General features: G+C 42.2%; 1 protein-coding gene across 4 annotated transcripts in view; it reads left to right on the top strand.

The window, feature by feature from the left end:
* The window catches only part of TTK (TTK protein kinase), a 39,126-nt gene that overhangs the window by 3,106 nt on the left and 22,995 nt on the right, over positions 1-13,025 (top strand). Inside the window, exons 1-3 of one of the 4 annotated variants that reach the window (XM_083431164.1) lie at positions 2,340-3,642; positions 11,680-11,823; positions 12,723-12,948. In XM_083431164.1, the coding sequence (XP_083287290.1) occupies positions 3,621-3,642; positions 11,680-11,823; positions 12,723-12,948 (392 nt within the window). In that variant the 5' untranslated portion in view covers positions 2,340-3,620. Of the gene's footprint in view, positions 1-2,339; positions 3,643-3,667; positions 3,776-9,157; positions 9,495-11,679; positions 11,824-12,722; positions 12,949-13,025 lie in introns of those variants that run through there. The other 3 variants (XM_083431165.1, XM_083431166.1, XM_083431163.1) reach the window with 3 other exon arrangements.

Raw genomic sequence — 13,025 nt, 5'->3', positions numbered from 1 at the left:
TCATCTAATCTTCCTCTAAGTGGCTTTGATTTAATTTTTAGCATTATGTGATAAGAGCACAGTCATCTGTCAGCAATGAAATAGGGATAGTAACCTGGATGATTCAGTTAATTGAACTTTTTATACTGACAGAATTATTCTTCAATGTTTCCTTTGGAGACACAGCTATTAAAAATATGGTTTACCAGAGCTTCTTAAGAACCTTAAGGAAGTATTTACATTAATGGTTTTAGGCTGTGCATTATAAACCCAGTTAACTAGCAAAAGTCCCTTTAAGATAGGTTAGTGTTTTATTTACTGTATTAAAATGTATTGGACTGGTATGTGTATTAACATCTGGATTAGGAGAGGCTATACAGTCCCTGGGGCAGTGCATGGATGCAGTTGTGAGATGAATGAGAAAAACCAAGCTGAACTAGAATCCTAGCAAGACAGAGGCACTGTCAGTGAATATTTCCTATGTCCAAGAAATTGGTCATGCCAACCCTGGACGGGGTTGCACTCACCCTGAAAGAGTAGGATCACAGTCTGGGGGCACTTTTGGTTCCAGCTCTGTTACTGGAGGCTCAGGTAGCCTCTGTGGCTAGACTTGCCTTTTACCAACTGCAATTGATACAACCATTTCTCAGCTGGGGAAGTTGGGCCACAGCAGTTCATGCGTTGTCTACTTCAAGACTGGGTTACTGCAATGTGCTCTATGTGGGGCTTCCCTTGCGCTCGATTCAGAAGCTGCAGTTAGTCCAGAAAGTTGTAGCACAATTGCTGAAAACAGTGAGATCACAGAATCATTGAGCAGGAAGGACCACAGAGAGCCATCTAGTCCAACCCCGGCAATGCAGAAATCTCAACTAAATCATCCATGACAGATGGCTATCTTTCTTCTGCTTAAAAACCTCCAATGAAGTACAGTTCGTTGCCTCTCATGGGAGTCTGTTCCACTGTCAAACAGCTCTTACTGTCCAAAAGTTATCCGGGTTTAGTTGGAATCTCCTTGTCAGCCTATAATGCTTGTGCTCAGAAAATTGCACTGGGCCACGTTTCATGGGTGTAAAGCCCTTAACAACTTGAGACCTGTTTACCTCTGAGATTGCCTTACCCCATATATGGCCACATGACCACTTTGATCTGCAGAACTAGCACTGTTATAACCACCATTCCATTTTTGTAAAAAATTAGTATTTTAGTGTGGCAGCACCTGCACTCTGGAACTAATGCCATCTTCTCGGCACCCGCGAAAAACTTTTTTGTTTAGAAAAGCCTACCCAGCCTGTAAAATACTAATGTATGTTTCAATTTGTTTATAGTTTACTGCTGATTTTATTTTTTGAATGTTTTTTAAAGAGTTGTTTTTACTGACAATTTTCTCTCTTTGTAAACCACTTTGAGGGTTCTTGGGTGTGTGTTTTTTACAATCAAGCACTGTATAATTACATGAGATAAATAAATAAATATTATGGTATAAAAATTAGTGAGTTGCTATTTATGGGACGTGGGTGGCACTGTGGTCTAAACCACTGAGCCTAGGGCTTGCCGATCCGAAAGTCAGTGGTTCGAATCCCCGCAATGGGGTGAGCTCCCGTTGCTCGGTCTCAGCTCCTGCCAACCTAGCAGTTCGAAAGCATGTCAAAGTGCAAGTAGATAAATAGGTACCACTCTGGCGGGAAGGTAAACGGCGTTTCCATGCGCTGCTCTGGTTCGCCAGAAGCGGCTAAGTCATGCTGGCCACATAACCTGGAAGCTGTACACCAGCTCCCTCGGCCAATAAAGCAAGAGGAGCGCTGCAACCCCAGAGTCGTCCGCGACTGGACCTACGGTCAGGAGTCCCTTTACCTTTATTTATATTTAGTTTATTTTTGTTGTCGTTAGTCGTGTCCGACTCTTCGTGACCCCATGGACCAGAGCACACCACGCACTCCTAGCTTCCACTGCCTCCTGCAGTTTGGTCAAACTCACATTAGTAGCTTCGAGAACACTGTCCAACCATCTTGTCCTCTGTTGTCCCCTTCTCCTTGTGCCCCCAACCTTTCCCAACATCAGGGTCCTTTCCAGGGTGTCTTCTCTTCTCATGAGGTGGCCAAAGTATTGGAGCCTCAGCTTCAGGATCTGTCCTTCCAGTGAGCACTCAGGGCAGCTTTCCTTAAGAATGGATAGGTTTGATCTTCTTGCAGCCCATGGGACTCTCAAGAGTCTCCTCCAGCACCATAATTCAAAAGCATCAATTCTTCGGCAATCAGCCTTCTTTATGGGCCAGCTCTCACTTCCATACATCACTACCGGGAAAACCATAGCTTTAACTATACAGACCTTTGTCGGCCAGGTGATGTCTCTGATTTGAAGATGCTGTCTAGGTATTTATATTAATGATATGATTCTTATTTGTTTGATATCATCAAACGCCCCTGCACCTTTACTTAAAGACTGCACAACCTATGTACACATGCAGTTGATCTTACTGACTTCAGCGATTTGTACACTTGCTTGAAAGGAAGCCCCCAGTGAAGTAAATGGGAATTGTTTGCAGACAAACCTGTTTAGAGCTGCCATGCGAAATACCTCACTTCTGGATATCACATGGTGAATGTCTTGTTGCAACAGGTTCCACAAACTACCCACTCCACCACAGCAGTAACCTATTTGGCTTTCGGCACATCATTTTGTACTCTCTCTCACACAAAGAGAGAAGTAATTCCTATTGAGTTCAAGTTTAAGGGCTGCAGCCTTAAACGTCCAAACTGATCTTTTTCCTTTTCAGAAGAAAAATAACAATAAAGTAAAAAGGAAAGCTTAAGAGTTTAATGTGAGAATTTTTATTTCCTGCCGGACTCCCAAGATCTGTTGTTGATCTCCCCCTCCTCAAATTTCTTTCCTTTTATAAAGTCAAAACACTGGGGACTGTATAGACTGCGCTGTCAAGTCCGTTTCATATTCTTCGGGTCAGTTTTGGGGTCGTCGTCTCCCACCCCCACCAATGATCTTCCTTGTGCAAAGGGAGGCAGCCAAGGCTGCTCCTAAGCAGCGCTGGAAAGCAGCTAGAGAGCTCGGAGGGTGGCGGGGCGGGGGGGGGGGGACGACGCAAGTCTCCTTATGGCCATTAAAGGCGCGAGGAGACGAGTTGCCACTGTCGCGCTGGGCTTCCCTGCCACCTCCGGCCTCAGCGGCGCTCCTGTTTTGTTACCTTACCATGACGTCACCCCCCACAGCCGCTCTCATCCCGCAGAGTCGGATTGAACGGACTGGCTGGCGCGGAATGACTCTCGGGTGGCAGGGAGGGGCGGGGCTTTCTCTACGTCATTGCAGCGCGCGCTCTGCCAGTTCCAAGGTTTCGCTTCGTTTCGGCTTTCCCCGTCACGAGGGCCGCCGAACCCTTTTCGCATCCACTTCCGCCCAAGCCCATAAGAAGCCGCCGGCGGCACATTGCGGAGGCGGGCGGAGTGTGTGGAGGGGGAAGGAAAGCGGCCCGCCGGCTCGTCAATCAAACGGCGCGCCAATCGGGAGCTGGGCGCATCTTTTTGGCGTTTAGAGAACCGGCCAATCAGGAGCCAGTTTACTGTTGGTGACGGAATTTAAACTGAGGAAAGCGGTTATCCCCCCCCCCCTTTCCGTGGAGCGTCCTGGGAGGCATGGAAAAATCAAAAACAAACGGTGAGTCTCGTCTTACCCGCCCGCCCCGGGGCCGGGTCCGGGGGCAGTTTAGCCTTTGCGGGTGTCTGGCTCGTTGGTGAGGAGGCTGCCCTCCGTTGCCTGCTTGCTCGCCCGGCCTTTTCTCCCCTGACGGGTGAGAGACCGTGTGGGAATATTGCACAAGGAAGCATCCCTTGGGCTTGGGGGTGAGCTGACCACATACAATATAAGATAGCTGACCTTGGGGGGGGGTCCCTTGGTGGCTTCTCCCCACTGGCCGCTCTCAGTGCTGGGAACCAGTGCGGGATTTGCGTATAAGCTAAACAAGCTATAGCTTAGGGCCCTACTCTCTTGCCCCCTCCCCCCAATTAAAGGAAGAAAAAACTACTATAATACCATATATAAATATTATAATTATATTTAGTTGTATTTGAATTTAACAACTAAATACCATATTTTTCCATGCGTAACATGCCCCCATGTATAAGACGCCCCCTGTTTTTGGCAACCCAGAATTAAGAAAATGGGGCGAGATTGCCCCCGTGTATGACTACCCCCTTTTTGTTTCCCCAGTTTTTTTATTGATATTCCAAATTTAAAACGCACAAAAAGGAAAGACATTACAATATTAAAAATAAAAATGAACATATAAACACCTAACTGTTAGTAGCCCAATTTACCGGTAGTTTCCACTGTTAAGTGACTTCCTCAAATCCCTCCTAACTGAATTTCAATAGATCTCATTGTAGCAGTTTTCCAATATCCACTTTTCAATAAAATTAACTTATTCAATTTACTATCTTCCTTCCTTTTCATAATATTTCCAATCCATAATGTTATACAATTCAACATATTTTAATCCTAGGCCAATGTGGTACTTACAAGTAATTCTACTTAGGTTATATTAGAATATCTAACTGAATAGTCCTTAAATTTCTTCCATTCTTCTTGATGTTCCTCCTCTTTCTGATCGCGTATTCTTCCAGTCAGGTTGGCCAGCTCCAAAAAGTCCAACATCTTCATCTGCTATTCCTCCACTGTTGGTATTTCTTGCAATTTCTGATTTTTGGCTAGCAAAATTCTTGCAGTAGTTGTGGCATACAAAAACAGTCAAACATCTTTTTTGGGCAATTCCAGCCCTATTATTCCAAGTAGAGAGGCTTCTGGTTTCTTAATAACATTATTTTAATAACATTTTTAGTAAAAAAAAAACCTAGTCTTACACATGGAAAAGTACAGTCCATAATTTGTTATGTGCAAATGGCTTTAGATACCTATTAGGTCCATAAATTACCATTTAGGATATATTCAACCCAAAAAACAGCGACAACAGGGCCCCATTAGCTTCAGTATCTTAGGGCCTCATCAAACCTACCATAAATCTGGTCCTGCTGGGAACATAGAAAGCTATCAGCTACCTGCTGGGAACATAGGAAGCCAGACTACTGACCCATTTAATTCAGTATTGTCTTCCACAGTTTCACACAGCAGGCTTTTGCAGCTCCTTATCTTGAAATGATGAGGATTGAACCTGGGACCTTTTGCATGCAAAGCATGTGCTTAATAATATAATAATAATAATTTTTGCGCCCTGCCCATCTTACTGGGTTGCCCCACACACTTTGGGTGGCTTCCAACATATATAAAAACATAATAAAACATTAAACATCAACAAGCTTCTCTATACAGGACTGCCTTGAGATGTCTTCTAAAGGTTATCTAGTTACTCATCTCCTGAGGATTTATATGCCCCATCCTTCCATTAGTAGCATGTTGTTGCTAACAATATAGTCCAGCAATAAAAAATACTGGCAACAAAGCAACATATGCAAAGTAGCAGTGTCAGCATGGAAGTTAATTACTGTATTTTTCGCCTCCAGGCTTCAGGAAGCTATCCGCTAGCCGTGGGAGACCCAGCTCTCCCACGGCTAGCGGAGACCTTGCCGGCACCCAGAAACTTGGGGCGCGCTGAGCTCAGCACGCCCCAAGCTTTGGGCTTAGCGCAGCTCTCCGCTAGCCGTGGCTCCCACGGCTTGCGGATAGCAGCCTGTTCTGGGGTCGGGGGAAGCTCGGGCTTCCCCCGCCCCAGCCCTGCACCTGGGGGGGAAATAATTTTTTTTCTTTATTCTCCCCCCAAAAAAAACCTAGGTGCGTCCTATGGGGCGAAAAATACGGTATATTACTAAGACCTGGGCAAACAAAAAGCCCTAACCACAATTAATTAGGGAGTAACACTTTGCCTATTTCTCCACTATCACCAAACTCCTTTGCCCCCAACCATAAGAAAATATGAGCTCCATAAACTACTCTTTCTTGGTCAAATTGGAGCCACTGCATTTTTTAAATCAAAGAAGAATTCATCTCCTTAAACCAGGACTTAATGTTGGCTAGGAAGGAAGAGATTATAAGTGCCTTCATAGTCAGAAGAGTTCAAAGGATCCGAGGCTCCACTCTGAATGCAACTGACAGGCTTTGAGGATGTTGCCCTAGTAGTGTTGCTATCCTAAAATATAGTAGCATTGCACAGATGAAACCAAACTAATTGTGGTGGCTGGTATTATTTATTAAATTTATATACCACCATTCTTCAAAGGTTCACAGGGCAATTTACAGCATAGGTAATAAAACTTCACAAATAGCTGTTATGCAGTCCAAACCTATTCACATTTACATATAAGTAAGCTGGTTACTAGTCTCTACCCATGGAAATATGCATTTGCCAACTGAGGAAAGCACTTCATACACCTGTCAAAATGGGCACTAGTCCATGGAGCTCGATGCCACAATATATCTGCTTATACTACAAAATTATTTATTGCTGTTTTTTGTTGCAGCAAATGTGGCTAATACCTTATAATTACATGCTTACGAGGTTACATGTTTACAAACTCTTGCAAGTCTATATTTGTTCAAGATACTGGGATCATTTGAAGGTGCGGGAGTGGTTTGGTAAATAAAAAATTATCTGGTTTAATCAGTGGCTTAAACAAAGTAAAATTCTTGATTGCCAGTGGGAGAAGTTGTATAACTTTGTGATATTGTAATTGCAATTTCTCTCACCCCCACATAAGTGAGACTTGGGGCACTGGGTCTGGTGTTGGTGTAACACAGTGTTTGTTTCTTAATTCTCTTCTACTTGTGTGACAGCGTGGGAAATCTTTACCTATTAAGGGCAAGTCAAACTAGCTATCTGTAATCTTGCTCCTTTAGGATTAATTTCAAATAATTATTTAAAATCATTCTCCCAAGATTATGTAGAATTTATAGCTCTTTGGGTTTGTGTGCATCTGTGTTAGAAAATGGATGTTTGAACTTACTATTGGCATTTCCAATTTGTTTCACTTCAAGATGCAATTAAGATGCTCTTTATTTGAATGTGTTAGATTCCCTTCCCTCCCTGGATGCAATTGAGCATAGTCCTTGATTGGCCAACATGTTAAACTCTTTTGCACTCTGGAGATTGCCTACAACAACAGAATTTCTTGGCTAAACCCCAGAGTTGAAACTTGGATCTCATCATCCTTTGGCCGTTGAATCTTCTGAGAATGTTTCCATTCACCTCCTAACTCTTCACATCTTATGATAGTCATTCTAGTTTGTGACACAACACAATAAAAGCAGTCCACCAGCATCTCAGTTAAGCCTCTAGCCTCTGATGTGAAACCTGCCAGGCTGCCATACAGACTTAATGGGCTCCATTTAGCTTGGTGGGTTACAGTTCTGGTTGAACATTTTGCTTGACAGGCCCATTTTACTTTATTGCTTTTTGGTCTGTTTGGTTTGTGATTGCAATTCCTTTGCAATTTTAGTCAAAATTTTTGGGTTGTATACACAGATGGTGAATGCACAGGGGTTTGGGCTCTGGCTCTGGTGTGGACGGCCCTGGGTTTGGGATCTGGTGTGGGTGGTCCAGGCTCGGTTGCGGGCAATATAGGCTCAGGTTTGAGCGCAGACTCCTAAAATATGGCAGCCTAAACTTTGGGCGACCTCCCCTGAAAATGCTCAAAGTTGTACTGTTTGATGTTTAAAATATCAATTTTAAATTTTGGGTTAAAAAAATAGGGGTCGTCTGATACCTGGGGGTGTCTTATATACAGAAAAAAATGGTACTTACATCCAGATTATTTCTCTCCCTGTCCCCGCCAAAAAGAAGAAGAAAAAGAATAGCAGAAAGAGGAGGGAAGTATACATAATTTACAAATCTAAAGCAACAAATCATAATGAGATTGCGTACAATGTTTGTCAATGATTTGCAAATCATAGGGAGGGACCTGGTGCAAAATGATAGAAATGTACTGTTGGTATTATTGCCTCCAGTGATACTTAATCCTAATCAAGGTCACCCAGTAGCTGCATGTGGAGGAGTGGAGACGCGAACCCGGTTCCCCAGATTACAGTCTCTCGCTCTTAACCACTACACCACACTGGCTCTCCTCTCCACATGCATCTACTGGGTGACCTTGGGCCAGTCACACTTCTCTGAAGTCTCTCAGCTCCACTCACCTCACAGAGTGTTTGTTGTGGGGGAGGAAGGGAAAGGAGAATGTTAGCCGCTTAGAGACTCCTTCAGGTAGTGATAAAGCGGGATATCAAATCCAAACTCTTCTAATATAATAGTAATATATTTTTTCAATTTAAATAGAGGGTTAACAATGAAAATCAGACTGATGAGGATTAAGTATCACTGGAGGCAATAATACCAACAGTACATTTCTATCATTTTGCACCAAGTCCCTCCCTATCAGGGATGAGTTTCATTCAGTTCTGAATATGTGGAAACCAAGAGACCACTCCTCTTAGGTTTTTCACAAGTTACCTTCAAGGAGGATGTGCTAAGGTATATTGTGAATGAAGCAATGCCTCTAGCTGTGCCTCTGACACTCCCTTTTATATAAATTTGCAAGGCGGATACCACCTGCCCTTAAGGATGAGTCTTGCCACAGTTACAGGAACGCCTCAGATGAAATTGATTCCCAGCTGCCCTCAGGGCGTACTATAGAAACTCAGTTATTTTGCTTATGTTAAGGAGCTAAGCAGTTCTTGGCCCACTAAAATGTGATCCAAACCTGTTTACACCCTTTCGTTGTAAAATCTTGCGCTTTAGAAGTTTTGTTTCCTGATAACCAAGGTTTAATTGAAGAAACAATTTGATGTTTTGGTCCCAATAGAAAGTACTTTGTTTGCAAACAGGACAAACAACTTAAATATTTACAATTTACATTTGTTGAACAAGTTCTACATTTGCAGGCTGTATAGAGAACAGCAATTCAAAGACAAAATGGTAATGCTATATAAACTTTCATTTCTCACAATTAAAAACCCACAATAGGAGCAGGTTTCAATAAAATATCACTTAATTCTGTAGGAAAAGTAACCTTTTGCCCTGGAACACTATGGTCTTAACCAGCGGTGTAAGGAGAAACACTGCATGGGTCTACTGAACCTCTCTGCACCTGGTTTCACATTTTGTGAGTTTCCCGCTACTACAGTGGTCATTGAGGAATTAATCTGGTGACCTTCCTTCTGGAGAAGAGGCCACTATCTTATCTAGTAGAGCTGCCTCAACAGACTCACAATCCATTTAGTAGAACTGGTTCCCTTTGTGACAAATTGGCAATAACTTTGATCTAAATAGGCAGCATCCCTGTAAGCTTTCCAGGAAGCTCCAGAAACTGAGCTGAGACTTGAGGAAGCAAGTGTTTATTAAGTAAAGCAAACATTTGCAATGAGACTAGAGGTGAAGGTTTTCTCTGAAGCAGAGGGAATCATCGAGGGGGAGAGACTGATATAATGAGTGAAAGAAAAGGGAAGGAAAGTCGAGAGGAGAGAAAGGCTTGTTACCTACCCCTGGTTTGCTGATAGGCACTGAGAAGGTGAGGGAGCATCCTCAGTGGCAGATAAAGCAAGGTGTTCTCAGGCTATTCTTGGACACCTATTGGGTAGGGGAACAAAGAACGGGGGTGGCTGTCCCAGGCTGCAGTAGGTTTTCACTGCGTAGGACTGCAGGATAATTGATTGAAAAGATGACATCCAGCCGAGAGCTTCAAGAGTGGGTTGAGCATCATGGCAGGTCTCGAAAGCATACCAATCATAGCAGTCTAAAGACAGTTATACTTGCAAGAAAATAAAACACAAGGTTATTTCATGGGAGAATAAAAGGTGGAGGAGCCAGAGCTATTTTGGGTTGTAGATGCATGGTGCTTGTGGCAGATTAAGTGCCCCATGATGGTAGTGATAGCTCATTCAGGAATGAAAACCCATTGTTGAAGAGAGAAGCCAATTCCATTCTGTTGAATTTCCAATCTAGAGAAAAATGAGAAAATGATTAATATGCTTGAATGATTATGGCTTGTATCAGTGCTTTTTTTTTTAAAAAAAAATGTTTAGGGGTACTCTCATTTGCCTACTAATATTGAAATACTGCCCCTCAATGTGGCCAAACTTTAGATTCACAAAATGTCTAGGGGTATGCATACCCCTGTGACCCCCCAGAAAAAAAGACTGGGTTGTATCCAATGATGTTTCTGTGTGAGTGAAATGGACTTCCATTCGTGCAATGGAAACAATCTGCCCTGCTGCATAACCCCAATATCTCCAAAGGGTTGTGGTACCCTCTATAACAGATTTGGGGAGGGTGCAGGAGGCTGGAGAAGCGAAGAGAAGACGGGGAAGTCCTTCTGTGCAAATGACATTGAATTTGACCCCGTGTTTTGTTTAATTGAAATAAATCTCTAGGGTTGTTGGCAAGAAGAGAATATAAGATTTTTAGCAAAACATTGCAAAGGTTTGCTAATAGAAGTACTGTACAGAAATTACTTCAGATGTGATTCCCTTGTCTTCCACCTGAACATACGGAAGTTGTATAATACTTGCTTCACCCCGGAGATATGGATGGGAATAGTTTAAGGGTGGATTGGGGTGGGACAAATGTGGCAACTCTCTAGGGTGGCCTTTCACTATTTCAACAGGTTGTAGCTGTTGCAATCTCTGTTTGCATCTTGCTATATCACAAGTAGATTACTGACAGCAAACGGGCACATACATGTATGTGTGATTGTGTCATGTCTTCAGAAGAGTTGCTTGACTGGCTTTGTGGGAATATACAGGATTTTGGCTTTTTTTTTAAGCTAGGGAAAAGGCAAATACCTGTTCTTGCCCATCAAGTTACTTAATGGGTTTCCCCCCCCGTAATCTAATACATTTACTGCAAAGTAAGTCCTATTGAGTCACTTGATTTCCCCCCTAAATGTATATGATTAGGGTAGAAGCTTGAGAGAGCAATTGCGTGGCATGGCAAGATCCACTGGGATGCAGTGGGCCTCTGGCTCATCCAGTTGATTTCTGGCTTATTTGGCATTATGTTCCCAATCCCAGCCCAGCCAAATATATGTGAGTGTAACATGGTCAGCTGAACCTGATGTGGCTTGGCAACCCAGCATAAAACACTAGTTTAAATACTTGTTTTCCCTCTGCCAGTCTTAGGTAGAACAGTAGCATATATGCTACTAAGTGGGATTTGGATCTCATGTAACTTTACACTGGCTTAATCTACACCAGCTTGCTTTACACCAACTTAAAGTTTTTTTGCGTTATAAAAGTACATACATTGTCTCTATTTTCAGACCATAAAGTCCATTTTACAGATCAGTTATATTTGATGTGAGACTTAATATTGTATACAGTATAAGGTTGGAGGATAAGAGAGGTGGGAAGAGGAGAGGGGCATAGTTGAACCCAGTGTGTTTTGACTTATACACAATTTTGTCTTTAGGCGTAATCCCAGAACATAACACTTGCACAAATTGTGTATTTACTGTATTACTCTTTCATTGAAATAATTAAAAAAAAAATTTATTTAACAAAAATTATATGCTGTTTGGTTGTAAGAAGACCCTATAACAATATAAATAGCATTAGGTATAGGATTAAGACATGTTTAGTAACTGGACCAAAACATTAGCAACAAAGGAATTTGTTTTCCCCACCCCCATAGTCTCCAGTTACATATCTGTAACATTTGTTACCTTTTGTATTCAACACTGACTTTTCTTTTTCTAGAAATGCAGGAAGAAGATTTAAGTGAAAATGGTATGTTTGTTGCTTCTATTATGAGTAGGGTTCAAGACCTGAAAAGCAAATATAAAAATGACGACAATACTACAGCTGAGCTTAACATCACCAAGGCATCAGTGGATACAACAGGTATGTAGTATTTTGTGACTGCTGATTGGTAGTGCTTTCAAAGCCCTTTATGCAGCTCTTCCAAAGTGTCTGACAACCAGATGTTTCTGAAATGCTGCACAAATCACTTTGGAAGCTCTGTGATTGCTGCTTGGGGCACGCTGACCACACAACTTGCAACTTGCTTCTTGCGAGTTGCTTCCTAAACGCTTAACAATTAGCTAGTTGATGGGTATTTGAGAAGTGGTTTGGGGGGGGGGGGATGAGGAGCTTCTTTTTTAAAAAGGAGCATTTTTATTTCTTTCCTGAGGAAACAGTTTGAACTCAAAGTGGATCCCTCAGCACTTTGAATACACTTCTTTTTCTGATGTGGGAGAAATGCTCCAATTTTAAGAGTATTTCCCCTTCTGCGCAGACTTCAAAGGGGTTTCCATTGTTCTGTTTTGCTGAGATTATTTTATCAGAATTTTTGTGTCTCTAGTGATCTCTAGTGATTTTAAGACTTGGATAATTGCTTGTTTCATTTGGTTTGCTAGCACCCTTATTAAATCCTTCTTGCAACTCAGTTCTGTGAAGCCACTTCAAGTCCATGCCACTAGATGGCTTGTGCCATGGCATGTGGAAAATAAGAACACTTTTGGCAAGTGGAACACAACTGACATTTTGGTGTTGTATAATTTCTGTTGTTGTTGTTGTTTGTTGCTTGCTGCGGTGCCTTTCAAAACAAAAGGTAGGTTTGCCCATTCTAGGTCAGAAGGTAGTATCCTGGCCATTCCTAGAGTGATGAATCAAAATGTTGGAACCAAAAGAAACTAAAACGTGTGTTGTTTTAATGGTTCCTTTAGCTGTTTGTAGACAATACTGCATCTTGTTCTTTATAACAAAAATCTTAACAATGCTTTTCTCTTGGTTTTTTTTAGATAACTCTGGAACAGTTAATCAGATTATGATGACTGCAAATAATCCTGAAGATTGGTTAAATCATTTGCTTAAACTGGAGGCTAAGTGCACTCCTCAGGCTGACATCAGCTTGTTAAATAGACTGATTGGTTGTTACAGGCAAGCAGTTGCATCATTGTCTGCAGAAAAATACCATCAGAATGAAAGCTATGCTCGCATCTTGGTTAGATTTGCAGAACTGAATGCGTAAGTATTCATATCTGGCAAACAGAAAGTTTCAACATTTGTCTTTTACCCTCACTGCAACTACAACTCCTTAATCT

The sequence above is a fragment of the Podarcis tiliguerta genome (assembly GCF_965153285.1).
Source record: "Podarcis tiliguerta genome assembly, chromosome: 3".
NCBI classification, from domain to species: Eukaryota; Metazoa; Chordata; class Lepidosauria; order Squamata; family Lacertidae; genus Podarcis; species Podarcis tiliguerta.
The sequence above is the reverse complement of the archived record's forward strand: the minus strand, read 5'-3'. Positions and strand labels throughout refer to the sequence as shown.